Source organism: Thalia democratica, chromosome 7 (assembly GCF_965202585.1).
Source record: "Thalia democratica chromosome 7, ktThaDemo2.hap1.1, whole genome shotgun sequence".
NCBI classification, from domain to species: domain Eukaryota; kingdom Metazoa; phylum Chordata; class Thaliacea; order Salpida; family Salpidae; genus Thalia; species Thalia democratica.
In genome coordinates, this window is record NC_139171.1 from 61,240,744 (window position 1) to 61,260,526 (window position 19,783).

The 19,783-nt window shown below is 25.9% G+C and overlaps 1 protein-coding gene across 3 annotated transcripts in view; it reads right to left on the reverse strand.

Moving 5' to 3' along the window:
• Nucleotides 1-505: 505 nt before the first annotated feature.
• LOC145840608 (uncharacterized) overlaps nt 506-19,783 on the reverse strand; it is a 51,208-nt gene continuing 31,930 nt past the window's right edge. For 2 of the 3 annotated variants that reach the window (XM_082947920.1, XM_082947919.1), the window contains exons 13-20: nt 17,670-17,790; nt 17,056-17,119; nt 16,184-16,264; nt 8,082-8,221; nt 6,104-6,258; nt 3,190-3,291; nt 1,684-1,807; nt 506-954 (exon numbers count right to left, since the gene is read on the reverse strand). In XM_082947920.1, coding sequence (XP_082804046.1) covers nt 707-954; nt 1,684-1,807; nt 3,190-3,291; nt 6,104-6,258; nt 8,082-8,221; nt 16,184-16,264; nt 17,056-17,119; nt 17,670-17,790 — 1,035 coding nt within the window. In that variant the 3' untranslated portion in view covers nt 506-706. The remainder of the gene's footprint in view (nt 955-1,683; nt 1,808-3,189; nt 3,292-6,103; nt 6,259-8,081; nt 8,222-16,183; nt 16,265-17,055; nt 17,120-17,669; nt 17,791-19,783) is intronic. The other variant, XM_082947921.1, reaches the window with a different exon arrangement.

The window sequence follows — 19,783 nt, forward strand, 5'->3', positions numbered from 1 at the left end:
AAAAACTTAACTTTTAAATTAAACAAATATACATGTTTAACACCATTGTAAATTTGCCTGTAAAAACTTTTATTTTTAAATATGTTACTTTAAAAAAAAACTTGAATATTTTATTTAGCAAACTTTCTACTGTCTAAATTGTAGTCAATAAAAAAAAAAAGTAAAAAAAAAAAAAAATAAAAGGCTAAGATAGATAAAAAAATAGACAGCTGAAAATAGTACACCAATATAATTTTGATATTTACCACATTTTAGTTGCAAACTAAATTATTAGTGTAAAAAAATGTTATTTTTTCAGACAAATTAAAAGTTAAACTAAGTACCTATTAATACAAATTTTATTTTATTAAATATTATATTACCAATTCAATCAACTACGTTCTTTACAGAAATTTAAAAATAAATCAGCTCTTAACTAAAGTTAGTAAAACAAGTTTTTAGTGTTTTAATAAGTTAGTTTTTAAAAAACTAATTGAGAATACAGGACATTCTTATGGAGAGCAGTTATTTTAAAATTGAAAACTTTTCTGTAAAATGTATTTTACAAATGTCAAATTTAATTATTATTTTATTTTTTATAATCAATCATACAATAACATTTTACTTATGACTTAACAATTATTTACTTTTTATCAAAAAAGAATTATTCTAATAACAATTTATTTTAATATAATTAAATCATTAAATTACAGATATGACGTCACAATCAATTATCGGCGGAACTCTGCAGCCAGCTCTTTATGACGTCATCCTTCTTCTGCACCCCCTCCACCACGTCCTCGATTTTCTCCATGGATCGTGACGTCACCTCAGCTGCGTCATCGTTGTGTGACGTCACTTCCTCCTCCTCGACTATCGTCCCGCACTCCTCGTTGTCATGGAGATCTTCCTCGTTTTGGGGGTTCCCCTCGTTCTGGTCGTTTATCTGCTCCATCAGCTTCCTCCAGTTGCTGTCTGTAAAAGTAACGGGACAGTTTACTGTTTAGTTAATTACTTTTTCCTTGAGCTTAATTTGTTATGACTATACCTCAAGGTTGAATACTGAACAGCAAGCTAAAATAAATAAAAGAGTTACAAATTAAGTACATGACTTAACATTAATTTATAAAGTTTTCCCCAACATACTGAAAATGCCCAGAAAAGAGGCGAAATGGAAACTATAACTTAAATTAATAGTTGCATTAAAAATTATAGAAAAACAATTATCATTAAATTCAGAAAAAAAAAACTTTATTACACTACATTTAAAGAATAAATTTTTTTTATAGGGACATGGGGGTAAATCACGATTTTTACAGCTTCATCTTATTTTGTTGAGTTTTAATTAAGTTACAAAGTTGCTATTTTGCAGATTTAAAACAGTTTTTGAGAGACAGCAGGTTTTAGTCGGAGAGTACAATAAGTTCTTTACGGGAGGAAAAAACTAAAACGACAGACAAATAGAAATCAATAAAAGTCAACCTCCTAAATTTTTGGGATAAATAGCTCAAATTTTTAGGAAATGTTCCTTGTAATTTAGAAAAATCTGCCGTAACAATTTGAAAAAATTATAAACAATTTTTTTATCATTTAAATTGAATACAGACTTTAAATTTTATACCTTAAATATTTATGCAAAAATTTATCAAAATTTAATATTACTAAGTTCAGCAATTTCAAATTGTTATAAATGTTAAAACTAACTATCATTGAGTTCAGATATCGGTTCTGATATGAAACTCTGCAATGATTTGCAACTCGCAGCTGAAGGGTTTCTCGAGTGACTCATGTGGAATCTCTTTCCTTTGTTAGGGGGCTTCCCTACCTGCTACAAATAGAAACAGTATAAAATATTTAAGTTGAATGCAGGGATTAAATATGTAGTGGGTATACCTTTCTGAGTTAATTTTAAAAACAATTACAGTAACCTCTCGCATCTTTACGCACTCGTGACGTTACGCTCTCTAGTTTAGTTACGCATTTTAGAATTCTAAATAATTCAAACAATGAAAATCTTAGTTTTCTTTAATATTGCACAAATTAGGTTTATTGCATATATTTAATGTAAAATATGTTTTTAAATATTAACTCACCACTCTATATCTTTATATTTTGTAAACTTATGTTCCTCGACTTATTGATAAACATTTAGTTATACTTCAGTATATCAGAAATGTGTTAGCAATAAAAGATTAAATTAAAATTATGAAAGAAATATGACTGTGTTAAATAATGAGAGTATAATGAAATAATGAGAGTTTGTAACACAAACAAATAATACAGTACTCTTGCCGTATATATGAATAAACATCTAAAAAAGAAATCTTTGAATCTTCCTAGCAGAAAGTAGCAGTGATACTTTATAAATATAGAGCTTACACTTAACACAAATCTCAATTGTTTCTTTTTAGTAAACATATAACTAATTTTCATTTAACGTTTTGTTTTATTTAAGTTCTTCTTCTGTAACACTTGCCTTGCACAGTAATTTGCTAAGGAAAATAGAATATAAATGTCGAGTATCAAATAAGTCAGATATAAGTAAAAGATAAAATCTACTTATTATTAAAATTAGTAAAATTTTTCTACAAGTATTATTATTTATATAAAATTAAATTCTTTTTTTATATGTATAGTTTTATCTTTTGTTTTCGTATTTATAAATTAAGTAAACAAATAGTTAAAAGTGGAAAAGTCCTCAGTCTGCTTCTAACTAGAAGCAATATCAAAAAACAGCCATTATAGTAAGTATATTTGGTACCTCTCGTATCTTTACGATCTCTCGTATCTTTACGCACTTTTTATGTGGACACAATGTGCGTAAATAAGCGAGAGGTTACTGTATTCATTAAATTATTTAAATTTTAGTAAAATTTTGTCAACTAAAAGTATTTCAAAGTTTGTTAGATAAACATAACAGAAATGTTAAAAATAACAAAAACTACTAAAAACACTATAAAACATAAGATTTAAAACAAGGTTTTCTTGCTAAGACTGTTTCAAAATAATTTTTTTTACTATTTTTTTTAACTATTTTTAGTTATTTTTTGTAAATTAAATATAACTATATCTACTTCTATTTGTGAGTTTAACATTATTACTTGAAAATAAACTAAACCTCATCATTATTTTTTGTTGAATTACTTTAATTGATTTACAATTTAAAAGACTTCTTTTTAATAAAAAATAATTATACAATTACCAACAAACCTCTTTATTATTCTCGGTAATTTCGTGCTGATAAATTGAAATCATTTCTTTGTATTTCTGTTGCGCATCTCTCACTAGGTTAACTAGTTTTCTGTACATATCCTGTTATTACGTCATAATTATAACTGAGAACATCATAATAATGCTTTACACCTTATTGTGAGTTGTCTATCACGGTTTCATATTTTGATGTACGCTGTAATTTTTTTTACGACGTAATGTAAGCTTTACTATCAACTTGTTAATCAGTATCTTAATTATCCATCATCTCTATATATTAGTTTTCAATTTCCCTTGTGGATCGATTACTGTGTCTAATTTGTTTCAAACTCAACATTTAAATATTATTATTATGCCGTAATACACAAGCTTTTTTCTTCATAATATGGTGTTCAACATTACATATTTTTACTTGGTAAAATTAAACAAACAAAAACGAATTTGATAGAAACTTTAATGGATTTTTATCTAAGACTTCAGAATTGTCATACAGTACATACAAAGTACATACATACTGTTAGCTACATACAAAGTTGTATTTTGAAAATTTTGCAAGTTATGAATATTTATTAAAAACTAATCCTGCTAAAGTCTAAATAAATTTTACTTTTAAAATTATTTTGATGTGTAAAGTATTTCTTAATATTAAATGAGTTTTCTTGAATAAGTTTCCGATTAATTGATAATACCTTTGTTTATAAACGGCTTTGAATTAAATTCCAGCTCTCCAATAATTCGGCCACATCTATGAAATTTATTTTTAATTTATACTAAATGAGAAAAGACACTTGAGTCAAACAGACTTGTTACGTCACTACGATATTCGAGTGCTGTTTTCCTCAAAAAATAAACTGTGTTTAAATTTCGATGGCTTGAAACAAGACTTTATAAAGCTCTCGTTAGTCAAGTGATTTGTTATTATAAGTTTAAACGTTTTGTAGCCTTATAATTACAAAAATAACTTGTTTGATTATATACCTGTTGACGTATAATAAACCTTAAGCCTTATAATGACAAAAAAACAACTTGTTTAATTACATAACAGTTCACATTAATAATGAAAGTATTTTTCACTTTGTAAAAATGACAATAAAAAAAAAGTAAGACAACAGCATAAACAAATTAATAACAGTTAAGAAATCAACATCCAAAAAGAATTATCAATTCTACAATCAAACATATCAACCGTTCAGCTTATCTTCTGCAGTAATATTTAATTAAATTTACATTCAAACTGCCATTTAAATATTCAAAGCAGCAAAACACAACGAATTGTTTGATTTTGACTGGAGTAAAATACTAAACTAACAATAATTTAAGTGGAAAATACTTTATATGGGAAAGGGTCAAAATTGCACAATTACAAAATTGCATGACGGCAATTTTGCACCAAGGGTCAATTTTGCACAAGAGTAAAAAAAAAAAGAAAATCTAAAAATCTAAAAGATAAATCAATAAAAAAACAAAAAGTTACTGACCGAGGGTAAGGGGTAAGAGTGAATGTAAAAATAAAAAGATAACTAATAAAAATTATTATCAAAAAGAAACAAGAAAAATGAATATATATTAATACATTAATTAAAAAAATAACTAATATATATTAAAAATAAAGAATAATTGAATAAAAAAAAGTTACCGACCAAGAGTAAGAATAAGAGTTTTAATAGTGATAACAAAATAAAAATTAAAAAAAATTATAAAAATTAAATAAAGAATAATTAAATAAAAAACTAATTAAAAAAAAAAAATAACCGTGCAAAAATTTATCCGTGCAAAATTGTCTGCTCGTGCAAAAGAGACCCTTCGTGAAGAAGTATCTTCGTGCAATTTTGACACCTCGTGTAATTTTGACACATACCCAATTTATATTATATAAATATAACGTATAAATAAACTTTTTACTAGTTTAGAGAGACTTAATATTTCTTCGCTATTTTTTTTTGTGAAAACAGCATTATTAAACAAATTTAAATAATGTTTTATATCTCAATTTTGTGGTTTTATTTTGAAAAGTCTGTTAATTTAAAATACATAAAATATTTGACTTTCAATATTTGTTTGTTTTACATTAATTTTTGTTAACTACTGTTTTGTTGTAAACAGTTACAAACTAAATTAAGTAGCAAGCTGCCTTTCTTTTAATTCCTGCTGCCAATTTCAATATATAGTAAAATGTAGTGATTATTTATGTCAAAATGATACACTACGTCACTAAACGATTAAAAATTCATTTTCACAAGATTTTTTTCAGAGCCTTATTTAGCTATGCACTGTGCTCAAATAAATTATACTGTTTTGTATCAGTTTCAACAAAACGTTTAATAAATAATTTTAGTTAACAAAACATAATAGTAACATTAATATGAAGGCAATCGAAAATTTTCACAACGCTAACTGGTTCAATTTTAAACTATTTTAAATATAATATATAATAATTAAGAAATATAAGAGAAAACAAATACAAAGTATATAAATTAAACCTGAAAAAAAAAATTGTTACAAAATTTCATTACTTCAACTCCGGAATAGTCAAAAACGCCCACTAATCAAAATGGTACGTTTTACACATCAAATTACTTAAAATACATAATTTACGTTACAAATTAATCAAGTTAAAACTAAACACAAGGCATGTAAGTTGGAAATTTAATTAAAAATAATTTCACTACAGTTCAATAAATACAGCTCAACATGAGTACATGAAATTATTCATTTTTAAATAGCAAACCACTAACACCAAAATCAAAATAATAAAAAATTCCCACGACCGAAACCGGCATAATTAATTTTCCAAGCAAGTTAAGTTAAAATATGCACAAATTATATAATTTAACATGATATAATAAACACCTAAAAGTTTAATACAAAGCATATAAATTGAACTAATAAAATTAGATAAAATAAATCAACTCACATCAACTCCGGAGTAATCGAAAATCCCCACTATCGAAACCGGCACTACTTTACCCACCGCAACTCCCATGGCTTTTCTGCCCAGGGCGAAGACGTAAGTGACGTTTTGTTGCTCGCACAACGTCAGTATTGAAGACATGGCGTCGTCCAGACCACCTGGAAATTAATAAAATTTGTTTATTTGTAAACATTCAAAAATATTGATTAAATTTAAATAATTAATTCTAAACTACCAAATAATTAATTTAATAAAATTACTTAGTTGTGTACCCCCAAAAAATATTTAAATTAAAAAATTTAATTTTAGACCACCTTGAAGACATGGCATCATCCAAACCTCCTAAAAACTAACTTAAAAATATATTATAATATCAATTCTCAAGTAGTCCTCTGGTACATCAATTATTTTCTAATTTTTTTTCTTTTACTTAATGATACATATAAAAATATTTGTATTTCAACAAAATATTCGACCTGTTTGCTGAAAAAAAACCTAAAGTATTCCAAACTTATGAGTATAAAATTAAGACTTTGTAATTTTCTTATTTGAAATGTAACTGTTTTTATATATTACATTAAAAATAAACAACTTGACTGTAAGTTCAACATTGATGATGTCACACCGTTTAACCCATTCAAAAATGGTAAAAAGTAATTTATATAATAAAAAATTTTATAACGTATATTGCATTCAGCCATATGATTTAAATTTGAAGACATAACATTGTCTAGTACACCTATCAATCAATTAAAGCAGTTTATTTGTTGCTAAGCCTCCTAAATAAAAAATAACTTGTTTCTAGTCCTTTAAAAACTAATTTAGATTAATAAACTATTTCAAAACTTCCTAAAAAAAAATATTTGAATAAGTTATTTTAAATGAAATTATATTTAATGTGTATTTAATTATAAAACATTTTACTTTACATCGTTTAGGACTCCTAAATATTAAATCAATTTATTAAATCAAACTAAGTTAAACAGTATTGATTAAATTGTACACTAAAAAAATATGTATGATGAACCATGGACCATAGATACTTAAGTTTAAATAAAAATATTTTTTTTTCGAAAACTTAAGCATTAGTTTAAAAACCTGAGACATTAATTTTTAATTATTCTTTATCTAAAAGCAGTTTTATTTTTTAAAGCGACAAGTAGAAAATATTTTTTTGCTATCTCATCTTTTAATGATTTTTGAGAAAAATTAATCATTTGAAATACATTAAAAAAAAATCAAGCATACTAAGCGCTTTTTTTCTCTCAAATTTAGCCTAGAATTTTTTTGCGAAATTACTTACTTTTTGTCTATACATCAATATATGGCATAACGCAGCATTTTCTTATACATAAAAAATTATCTTTTGACTTTAAAAAATAAATAATTCATGAGGAAAACTAGTCTTGCTAGAATTTCATCAATAAATCAAATTTACTATTATATTAATTTTTCAAAAATTTTTCCATGTTCAGTAGTTTAATAATTTTCTTATTTAATTTCAAATGCTTGGTTTAGAATATTTGTTTTAAAAATTTTTATACCAATAGATCCACCTTTTTTTAAGTTTTTAAAAATTTTTAAGATTTTTTTAAAAGTAAAGAACTAAGCTTTTCAAACATAAAATATTTAGTAAAAAAATCTCTAAAAAACCTCGGTATAATGAATATTTATTACAACAAACAAATTCAATGTTTCGCTAAAATGTTAAATATATCTTTAGACTGAACTTAAAAACAACTAAAACTTTTAAAATTTCAAATACTTCATTTAAACTGTTAAATGTTTACAAAATAAGTGAAATCATCACTAATGTGCGCACAAAATTTTAGTATTTATAATACTTAATAAAAATTCAAACCTTTAGACTGAATTTTTTCCAGGTTTGGAGATATGATGACGCACTTTAGTTTCTTCAGTTTCAAATGTTTAGTCAAATTTTAATAGTTTTAAATACAAACATTTAATTAAAAATTCAAACCTTTAGATTGTATTTTTTCCAGGTTTGGAGATATAATGACGCATTTTAGTTTCTTCAATTTCAAATGTTTCGTCACCTCCCTCAACCCCAACACGTATCTCCGTTTCATCTTCGCTTTTATCGGGTCGTTTTGAAAGTTCCTGCGAAAATAAAAATGAATTAAAAAGTTTCTGCAAAAATAAAAAGTTTGAACAAGTTTATTTTTGAATTTGTGTTGAAAACTTATTTTAATTTTAGCTTTTACAGTGTCTTAGCTTTTATCGGGTCGTTCTGAAAGTTCCTGTAAAAATAAATTTTAATCAAAAAGTTACTGTGAAAATAAAATAGTTTGTACAAGCTATTTTTATAATCATTTAAGATGGTTGAAAATTCGTGTTCCCGCAACAATAAAATTAATAATACTACTTTTTTTTATAATCGTTTAAGATGGTTGAAAATTGGTGTGTTAACTAAACTATTTATCTTATGTTTTTTTTTGGTTCGATAATTTCAAAGTTTTTGTGAAAATATATAGCATTAAGACATTACTGTTTTCAATTTTATAAATTATTATTTTTTATTAAATACATTTTATTACACACATTAAACAATAAGTAAAACAATTTGACAAGTTAATTTACTAAAATTTTAATAACTGTCAACTTGATTAGACAAACTTAATGATACAAAACATTGTTTTTACACGTAAAATATAACTAAATAAAAAGTTTTATAACTGACGAACCCTATCAGGGTTGCCACTCGTTTTTCCACATTTTTTCCAGGTTTTTAAAAGTACACATTTTTGGGTCTATTTTTAGTTTTAAGTTAATTTCTATAAAAGAAACTGTGTTAAATCGTATAAATATTGAAAAGATACTGTAAAGTTACTTTAAATGTGTTTTTTAATAAAAACATTTTTTGATGAAGACAAAAAATCTTAATTATATGATAGATTTTTTGTGTCAAATCAAAATTTTACAACTAAAAATGTTAAAATTCTTAAAAATTCTAGGTTTTTTTCGAAATTTCTCAAATTCCAGGTTTTTCCAGGTTATTTTAGCCTAAGTTGTCAAATTCTAGGTGTTTCCAGGTTTCCAGGTAAAGTGGCAACCCTGACCCTATAGAAAAAAACACTATATCTAACTTTTATACCATTAATTTTTTAATTGTAGATCATCTAACTTTAGTAACGTTTGGACAATTGTTCTATAAATATTTACTTTTATTCGATCATTTTAACAGTTTATGTGATAACTAAATAGTATTAAACTTGTGCATTCAACTTTAAACTAAAACTAAAAGTTTATATATTTGCGTTAATATTTCTAAAAGCTATTGCAGGGTTGCCACTCTTTGAGCCAAAAAATCTTCCCTGAGTGACCAAAAATTTCCCTGAGTAACCTTAAATTTCCCTGAGTTTCCCTGAGTATTTTTCAAACCTTAAAAAAAATTTTTCTCTTCTAACACAAATTATTAAAACCTTGTTCTCATTTTTCTTCTTTAATAATAAAAGGAAGGTTGTATGTGTATGCTTCTGCATTAAATTTATGAAAAAAACTGTTTTCAAAAACTCAATCTTAAAAGGTTTAAACCAATTAAAAATTAAAAACTAAATTTTTGCACAACTTTGTGTAAACTTGTTAGTCAACTTTCTACATAAAAGAATAAAGTTTAATTTGTTTGACATTTTTATTGACAAAATTTAATTATACTATAATAGTATTTTCACATGAAGAACTCACTTAAATGCATACATAATAACTTCATTATGACTTGTATGTCTTTCCTAGCAACTGTTCTGAATGCAGTAAATAAAACTTAAAAGCTTAACATTATTGTAAAAAAACCTGCAAAAAGAAAGTTTAAAGAAATAGCTATAGAAATATCTCATATCAAAGTACAACTTAATACCTAACAACTGTTACAAAATAATCTAAAATTAAAAAATTTTTATGTCTTTTAGATGTTCATACACAATCTATTTTAAATAATTAAAAACATAATTTTGATTTTAAAACAATTTCACATTACCTAATAAAAAAATCTTAATACTGTTTTTTTAGGTATGCAATTTCTAAATCAATAGTTTTAATTTTATTTTCAAGTTTTTTTGCGTTGTCCTTAGGAGCTATTCCTCTTGCTAATAATTCTTTCATTGCTTCTAAATCAGACTGTTTGTTGGCATCTGCAGTATACTTTCGTTCAACACTTGCCTGGCCATTGTGAAGCACAAAAACAGCCTCAAGGACTCTTGTTAAATCTTTATACTTGCTTGGGATATCGAGTGTGTCAAAATAAAAGGTGTCTAAACTGTGACTTTTTTCAAGAAATTTTCAAAAAGTATTTGAGTGTTAGAAGAACTTAACAAATCAATGTATTGATTAATGCTGTCATCACCCACTTTTGCTTTTAGTATCTTCATGCTGACAAGTTGTTGGACCAACCTTGTAAAGTTTCTGACACAATGGTCTTTACCCATTCCATTTAGACATGCCGGATTTAAAACAGCAGCCCTTCTTAAAAAGTTCAAACCAACAGTCATTCTTGTTTTAATTTTTTTATTATAGTAGGGGTAGGGAGTACACCACATTTTTTTGGTCATGTTGTAAAATTTATATTTTTCTTTTTGATTTAGATGTGTTTTAGCATCATTAAGAAGAATTTAATATTAAAAAAAAAAAATTGCCAAAAAAAAAAATTCCGAACCCAAAAATTGATTTTGACCCCAAAAATCACTTATTTTCATTATTTTTGACTTAAATAGTAATAAAGTCACTTATACATGTCCTATACTTATAGTTTTTATCTTAAATTAAAGTTTACAGTTATAGGCAAACATTTAAAGACATTTCAACTGTTTTGTTACATTATGATGTCATAATCACACAAAATATATAAATGTTTTCGATAAAATAGTACTTTTTAAAAGTTTAATAAGCATAGCTCTATTTAAAATTTTTTATTCTAAAAGTAACAGTTACTTTAACATTTTAAACAAACTTCTTACTTACCTTTAAAGATTTAAATGATGTGGTACTGGTATGTATATTAGCGTGATGTTTGATGTCATAATTCATTTAGTCATAAGTGTTTAAAAAACTCTTAGATAATTATTCAATTAGTATAACAACAAAATAAATAACCAAACATTAAAAAATTATAATGTATTATAGGCAAGATAATTTTTTATGGCATCATTAAGTTAATGATTAGTGCTAATGATAGTACTTCTACTATCATTTGAACTGGAAACTGAAGGTTCAACATCAACATCCGAAATGTATGACTTCTCACACATGTCTCGCTTCAGAGCTGCTTGTGCTAATTCTAACTCAGTTTGCTTTTCAGTTACATATTTCAAATCAACACCTTCACTTATACGGCCACAACGGGAACTTAGTTGATCAGTATAAAAATATGCCTCATCTCCAGTAAGAGTATCCATGTTTTTGCCTATGTCAAACAACTTGTTAACAACTAGAGGTACGTTTTTATGTCTACCTGTAAATATATTAGATTGTCTCCATTCTTTGTTGAGCTGCCTCAAACTCTTTTTGGCACCTGATTTATCTCGGGTCTGCTCCTTATACACTTTACTAAAGTAATTATTTACTACAGTTAACAACTTTGATTGTACTTGTTTTATTTTCAGAACATATTCTTCACCAAATGCTTTGGTCCACTGTAAAATGAGAGCTGTTGCATACGCCTTAACACAATTTTTCATCTTTTGTGATTTTGGGTTAGAACAAATGTTAAAAATGTTAATAGCAACATCATAAGTTGTTGGTAGGCAATCTCCCAGAATTATACTTAAGTTACTACTATTATTCATCTGTAAAAAATTAACAAAAACTGTTTTTTTTATCTTTAACAGTATAGTGAACTTTATAAATCTTTAGTACAAAAGCAACTAAGAAGTAAGTAATCAAATTTTTTTGAGTAAACTATAAAACACTTGAAGATCTTGTAGATATCTAATACTTTTCAAACCACTTAAACAATAAACTAAAAATTAAATAAATTTCTATCTAGTGTGTAATAAAACTATAAAAAAATTAATAACTATTAAACTTTTAAAATAAATAAATTAAAGCAGATAACATATAATTTAACTTTAACTTTTTATCTAAAACTCAAAATTAATATATTGATGATTTGTTGCACTAGCCAGTTTTACTGCACTGATAAAATAAAACTGATAAAAAGTTGCATCATTGATTTTAAACTTCATTTCTCATAACTGCAACAAGCTCTAAATATTCTCTTGAATTCAACAATGAATGATGCAAGCATTAGTTCATTATACTAATGTAAAAGCACAACAGCAGAATAAATTAGCTCTTTTTAATAAAATGTACCCTTACAGTCAAAATTTACATATTTTGTGTGATTATGACGTCATAATGTTACAAACACAGTTAAAATGTCTTTAAATGTTTGCCTATAACTGTAAACTTTAATTTAAGATAAAAATTATAAGTATAGGACATGTATAAGTGATTTTATTACTATTTAAGTCAAAAATCATGAAAATAAGTGATTTTTGGGGTCAAAATCAATTTTTGGGTTCGGAATTTTTTTTTTTAGAATTTTTTTTTTTTTAATATCAAATTCTTCTTAATAATGCTAAAACACATCTAAATCGAAGAGAAAAAAAAGTCTAGCAAACATCACCCAAGTACTCCCTACCCCTAATTATAGCAATTATAAAAAGTTTACATTCATTGTGAAATGACTTGAACAAAATTTTAGAAACTTTACCTTGATTTAGCAAATCTTGAATTAAAGTAGAAGCAGCACATCCTAACTCTACATCTTTTTTTGTGAAAACTTTTATTTTGAAAATGCTCATTATTTAGTTCAAGTATCTTTTTTCCATTTGAATGGGCTTCCATGAAAGAAGTAGTAAAAACAATATTCATTAACTTGTATACTAACTTCTGTATATCATCATACATGAAAGGAATGCTTGGGCTGTTTTCCTGATACCTTGTTAAATATGGAACCAAAATTGAGGCAACAAAGCAAAAAAAATTCAATTTCACAACTATTAATACATCATCCTTTATAGCATTGCTTATAGTTATAAAATCTTGACCTGGTGGCTGTTTGTAACCAGGCAGTTTTTTCCAGTACTGTACCATTTTAACAACATTAGGCCAAATTAAAATGGCTCTGTCAGCTACCTGCTTTGACTCTAACCATCTTGTGGCGCAAAATGATAAAGGAAAGGTAGTTGACCCAGTTTCAGTTACACAGTCATCTCTTCTGGCCGATGTGTGATCAAATAAGCAATGGAGATGTTTTAAAACTTTTTTTATTTTCCAAGGTGTAGCTTCAACACCGGACTTGAATGCACCATGAATAATGTGCAAGCTGCAGGACCCTGTCTTAATAAGTTGAGGTAGACCTGAAGCCTCTCTATCAAAGTCAACATTTTTTGCAAGAGCAACGTTCACATTTGGTCCATCCATATAAACAAATAACAAATAACTTTATTATTTAAAAAACAAGAACTAATAGTACAACATAGTGTTGTTTAAACTACATAAGTAACTAAAAATAAAAAGTTTATTAGAACTTTTCAATGAATAGTTAACAACAACTTTCATTTCTCTAAACTGTTTGATTTTACTTAAGTAAATATAAATTTAAAACTTAAAAAAACTACAATGTTAATACTAAGAATTTTGAAGAACTAGCCGCAAGGCTAAAAAAATTCTAAATAACCACTTAAATAATAAAAATTACTACTTTTGAACAAAATATTGAAACTGGATTAACTAAACCTCATTCTAGATCTAAAAAAAAATTCCCTGAGATTTTCAAAAACTTCCCTGATATTTAGAGAAAAAATCAAAACTTCCCTGAGTTTTCCTGAGTTAAAAGAAAAATTCCAAAATTCCCTGAGTTTCCCTGAGTTTCCCTGAGATTTTCTACAGTTTGAAAATTCCCTGAGATTCCCTGAATTCCCTGAGTGTGTGGCAACCCTGCTATTGACAAAATTTATTTCAAACATGAAGGTTCTCAAAGTTTTGTATGTAGATTAAATAGTCAGGCTGGTAATATTTATTTTAAATCATGTACGATGAAACAATAGGATTATTGATCGCTGTTATTCTAAAAGAAATACACGTATATAAATAAGTTATAACAATGTAAACAAAACTATTTATAAAACACACTTATTTCTTCGGGTAGATGTCAAATTTGCACGAGCGTACAAAATTGCACGAGTGCACAAAATTACACGAAGGGTCATTTTTGGACGGGTTAAACTTTATTTTCTATCTTAACTTTCTCACCAATTTTACTTAAGAAAAAAAAATTACTATCTCTGTTACCCTAACCTTTATTCTCGGTCGGTAAAATATATTGTTTTAATTTTCTAATTTTTTCCTTAACTTTATTTTTATTTATTTTTTTATTATCACTGTTACCCTTAACCCTTGGTCGGTAAGTTGTTATTATTGATTAATATATATATTTTTTTACTGTCACTGTTACCCCTAACCCTCGGTCAGTAGTTTTTTTTTACTTAATTTTATTTTTTATAAAATGCAATAAGTTAGTTAACCCTCGGTCAGTAACTTTTTTACTAATCAAAACTTTTTTCGTGCAAAATTGACCCTTGGTGCAAAATCGTCTTCATGCACTCGTTCAATTTTGATCCGTTTCTTCTTGTTCATTGCTTGTATAATAACTTGAGACCATTAAATTTAATGGCTACAAATAGATTTTACTAAAGATTATTTATTTGTAACAACATGTGAGAATGCAAATCTATACATAAAAACTTTACCATTTTTCATGAAAAAAACTATATTACGTCACTAACTATCTGACATTACTTACACTTCTTTCTCTGATTTACATACCATTATATTTAAAGTTTATGCCTATAACTAGATGTCTTTTATTTTTATAAAATATTCCTGTCCCGATTTATGTTTTGGTTTTTATTATATAAAATAAATTCCTCCATTGCAGAATAATATAAAATATGCTTATATTTTTAAATAAAACTTCATTCATATAATCGAAAATAGATTACAAAAAAAAGTTAAAATTTTTTAATCTGTCATGTGAAATTAGATGATACGAAACTTGAAACCAGATTTTTATTAGATTGAAAACTATAACAAAATACATATTTGAATACTCTTTGTATTTCTAAATAATTTTTCAATATTCATAATTGATACATAAGGTTTAAGTAGATTAATGTAAGTAATTTCTAAGCCAAAAAAAAATCAGGTTTTCAGAATAATGTTACTAAATACTTTAGACTTATTGTTTTATAATTGATTATTATTATTACGTTCTTAACGTTTTGGAATTTTCAAACTGATTCCAAGTTGAAAAGAATTTAAATATCATTTTAATAAGTTGTAGTTAGACCTTATCTTATATTAAATAAAATACGATTTTGGTATTAAAAATGAAAAAAAATATTTTGTAAATACCAAGTGAAAATCCTTGAAAACGACTTTATGTCAGCGAAAATATTTTCAATAAAAACTACATATAGCTGAAACCACTATCATTAGAGTACATCAATGTAACTTGTTTAAAATATTTTGTAACTTCTTTTTCTTCTACCATAGGCTTACTAATGTTTTTAATTTCTGATTGTATATATGATTAACAGTTGAACTAAAATTTATTTATATGTGCAACTAAGTTTTAAATGTAATATCTAACTCAGCAATAAAACATAAACAGTATAAACGCTACCAAACTAATAGTAGTCTGTCTTTTGAAAACAGTTTTTATTATAAAAATTATGATTTTTACTTAGATTTACGCTTTAAATTATAACATTATTTAATACCTGTCTTGAAAAATTAATAGCTTTTTGATGATATTCGCACAAGTTTCTATACTTATTTAATTAAATTAAATAGTGTAAACTTTGTGTGAAATATTTGATGGAAGTTAAAGTAAAGTAAACATAAAAATATTATCTAAAAATATTAAATACCTGTCTTGGAAAAAGACTAGTTTTTTGAGGATACTCGCACAAGTTTCTATATTTATGTAGTTAAATTAAATAGTATAAATTTTCTGTGAAATCTTTGTCGGAAGTTATTGTGAAAATATTAAACTTTAAATACCTGTCTTGGAAAAAGACTAGTTTTTTGAGGATATTCGCACAAGTTTCATCTATTTCTTTCTCCAATATTTGGGTGCAATACCTGTAAAATAAATATTTACAATATAATTAAATAAACTGTAGTACTATAGAAAGATAAACTCTTAAGAGTTCTAGTAAAAAAAAAATATACACCAAGTAATATATCAAGTTTTTAATCCATTTGAAGAACTTATAAAGTTTTGAATAAGTTCATACTTTAGTATACAAATGTTTTAACCTTAATAGATTTTTATAGAGTAAGCTGCTATTATAATTCGGAAACTGAACGCAGCTAAAGGAGCAAACTCAGCATAACTCTAGTTTTAATACATTGAACCAGAATGTGAATTTTTTCGCCTAATGCAATTTAAGGTTGCTTTTCAAATTTTAAAACACAAAATATTTTTAAAATACGAACTGAACAAGCAGCGCAAACTCAGGAAGTGTGAATTTTAAGCTGCAAATTTGTAAAAACTTTTACATTACTACTACTCTTTTTCTTCTTATATCACTTTCTGTGAGTTTATGATTTTGATAAAATACATTAATTTCATAACTAAATTAGCACTACTAAAAATAAAAGTATAATGAAACTCTGTATGCAAGTTCATCTCCCAAATATTAATTATTTTAATATTAACAAAACTAAGTCTTTATAATCTTTTAACTGCTGCATACATATTAACTATTACCAGTATTATAACTAGTTCCATGTATCTTATTTACAAAACACTATTAAATTTAATATTGATACATGCCTACTAATATTCTTTGTAAACATAACATACCACTTATAACTAATTCTATTTATCTTTACAAAATTTTTATTAATTTAATATTGATAAAACTAACTCTCTATATCTCCTGCTGTGAATCTGTGGAATTTCTGATGAATTTTTATTGTCTGCGTCTCCACCTACAAAATTTTTTTTTCAAATTTTTTCAAAATATTCTAATTTAAAGCAAGACAAGTCTATTTAATAAGTTGTTTCAAAATACGATTAGCTTGCAACTTTAAAAAATAATTAAAAAAATTATTAGACTAAAATACTAAGACTACTAGACCTCGTTTAAGTAATAGCTTAAAAATACATTAAAAAGATACTACAAAAAATTAAAAGCAAAAAGAAGCATTTATTATAATACAAACAGTATATAACTGTCTAAACTAGGTCTGGTAAAAAAATAACACCAATAAATACTTGTAAAAGTTTGTTTGAAAACACAAACAAACTAAGTTTATAAAAATTTAAAACATAACAAGTTGTACTACTACAGCGGTCACAACTAAGTCCGGATAATTCAGAATAACTTATTTTACTTAAATCATGTTTTTAATTTGTTTCCAATGATATAAATTACAAAATACAACCATTCAAACTCAATCCAACTAGTTGTTCAGGCAACTTGGGAAAATTGAAAGTATATTAAAAATAAGTAAACATTTATTTAAATTGAATACAAACCATTTAAACTGAGCCCTGCTAATTGTTCAGGCAACTTGGGAATATCATTTTCGATATTTTCTTCGGTGAACAAAACTTTTAGTCTTTCCTCTTTCTTCATTTCCCGCTCTTTTAATATTACCTGTGAAAAATTTATTTAATATTTATAATATACATATACATTTTTATATATACATATATATAAAATAAGGTTATTATTGAAACTTGAACACTTTCTGCAGAGCCCACTTGAAGGGCTTTTAAATAATTTATTTGAAAATACTATGTTTAGTAAAATGCTTTTATTTTAAATTGAACTGGCTGCTGATTAAAATATTTAGCTTAATGAAACATATGTACCAGTATTTTTTTTTTAAATCGTACTTTTCCAATAAATTATATATATATTCATTTATTTATTTGACTATATATAAACAATAGGTTTTCAATATTACCTGTTGAAAATAAAATTATTTTTACATATATAAAATATTGGGTAATTTGTACTTAGTTATTATAAGTTAATACATTTCAATACTTATTTTAAGCTTTTCATATAACATTATGTTAAGTTTTTCAATATTACCTTTATGAATATATGACATAATTTTGTTAAACATAAAATTCAAAACAAATATTCAAAAAATAGTTTTCATGCTAGAAAAAACAAACTAAACTTGGTACATAATAAAATGTTATAGTTCTACACAACAAAACTTCATATATATATATATATATATAAAATAAGGTTAATGTTTAAACGTAAACACTTTCAACTGAGCCCACTTGAAGGGCTTTTAAATAATTTATTCAAATGGCGATTTTAAAAATTCTGGAACATATGTTTCACAAAGCTTTAATTTTTCATAAAGCTTTGATAATCAGCCAGTTAAATTCAAAATACAAAGCACTGTACTAAACAAAGATACAAAAGTTATGCAAAAAAACAAAAAACAGTATGACGTAATATTGTACATTACAAATATTCAGTACAAAAACCGATCTATCTTCTAACTAATTAAACAACTAAAATTAACGAAAACAACAGTTAATTGACTATGAAATGTTTCAAAATTTGTTGTGTTTTAAAAGAAGCTTTTTTATATGTCGACAAGACAATATAAATTCGCTTCGCTTATTTAAACAACCTTCCTTTTTTAACGCATACATAACGGCTGTTGATTCTTTTAAGCACAGCCTACAAACAGGGTTGTTACCATCTGCTATTGGCTGTGCTCTTTTTATCACCTCCCAAGTTAATTTAAAATCAATGTTTTTGCGCTTAAGGCCGCAAACATACTTCGAAAGCTCAGTTTCATTTTCGTATACACCACCTTTAAAGGATTTTTTATGGTTGGCATACCGAAATCTGAACTGAGTGGAGCATAGGCCGATGTAGAACTTCTTTTCAAGGTCAGAGTTAACTGTTGCCTTGTAAATAATGTTCTCTGACCGGCAATTGCCCCCCTTCAAATTGTATTTACAGCCACCGGCGCAATTACACTGACTTTTGATTGAATTACTTTTGTTTAAAATCCTTTGATTATGTGACTTGATTAATCTCTCCAAATTCGCCATACATGAATAACTGATTCGCATATTATGTTTGTTAAATATCTTTGATAATGGGTTATTTTTGTTGAAATGTTTTTTTACTAGATTTATAAATTCTCTGCCGATGTTTGTTTTAACTGAAGTACAGAATGGGGGATTATACCAAATTATATTTCGCTTTCTTTTACTTTTATTGGTCGTTTTGTTTTTTTGCTCCGTTGTTTCAAAATTAAGTTTATCATTGTAACCGCATTTTTTCATTATTAGTTCGTAATCTTGTTTTGTCTTTAAAAAGTTTTCTTCGTTGCTTGATCTTTTATTTAAACGTTAACGGCTGCAGAAGAACACGAAACATACGGGTTCAAAACAACACGCACACCTAAGCCAATACAACATCTACAGGCATTTGAAGAAGACCTAATAAAAATGGTGCAAGACGTGGAGTTCAGAACAAGTAGAAGCCGTTTCCAAAATGAACTTTCAAAGATTGTGCAGGACATAAGTAAGTGCAAAAATTTGATTGTGCCTTCTGATAAAACTTCTAATTTTTACGAAATTTCAGTAAATGACTATAAAAAATT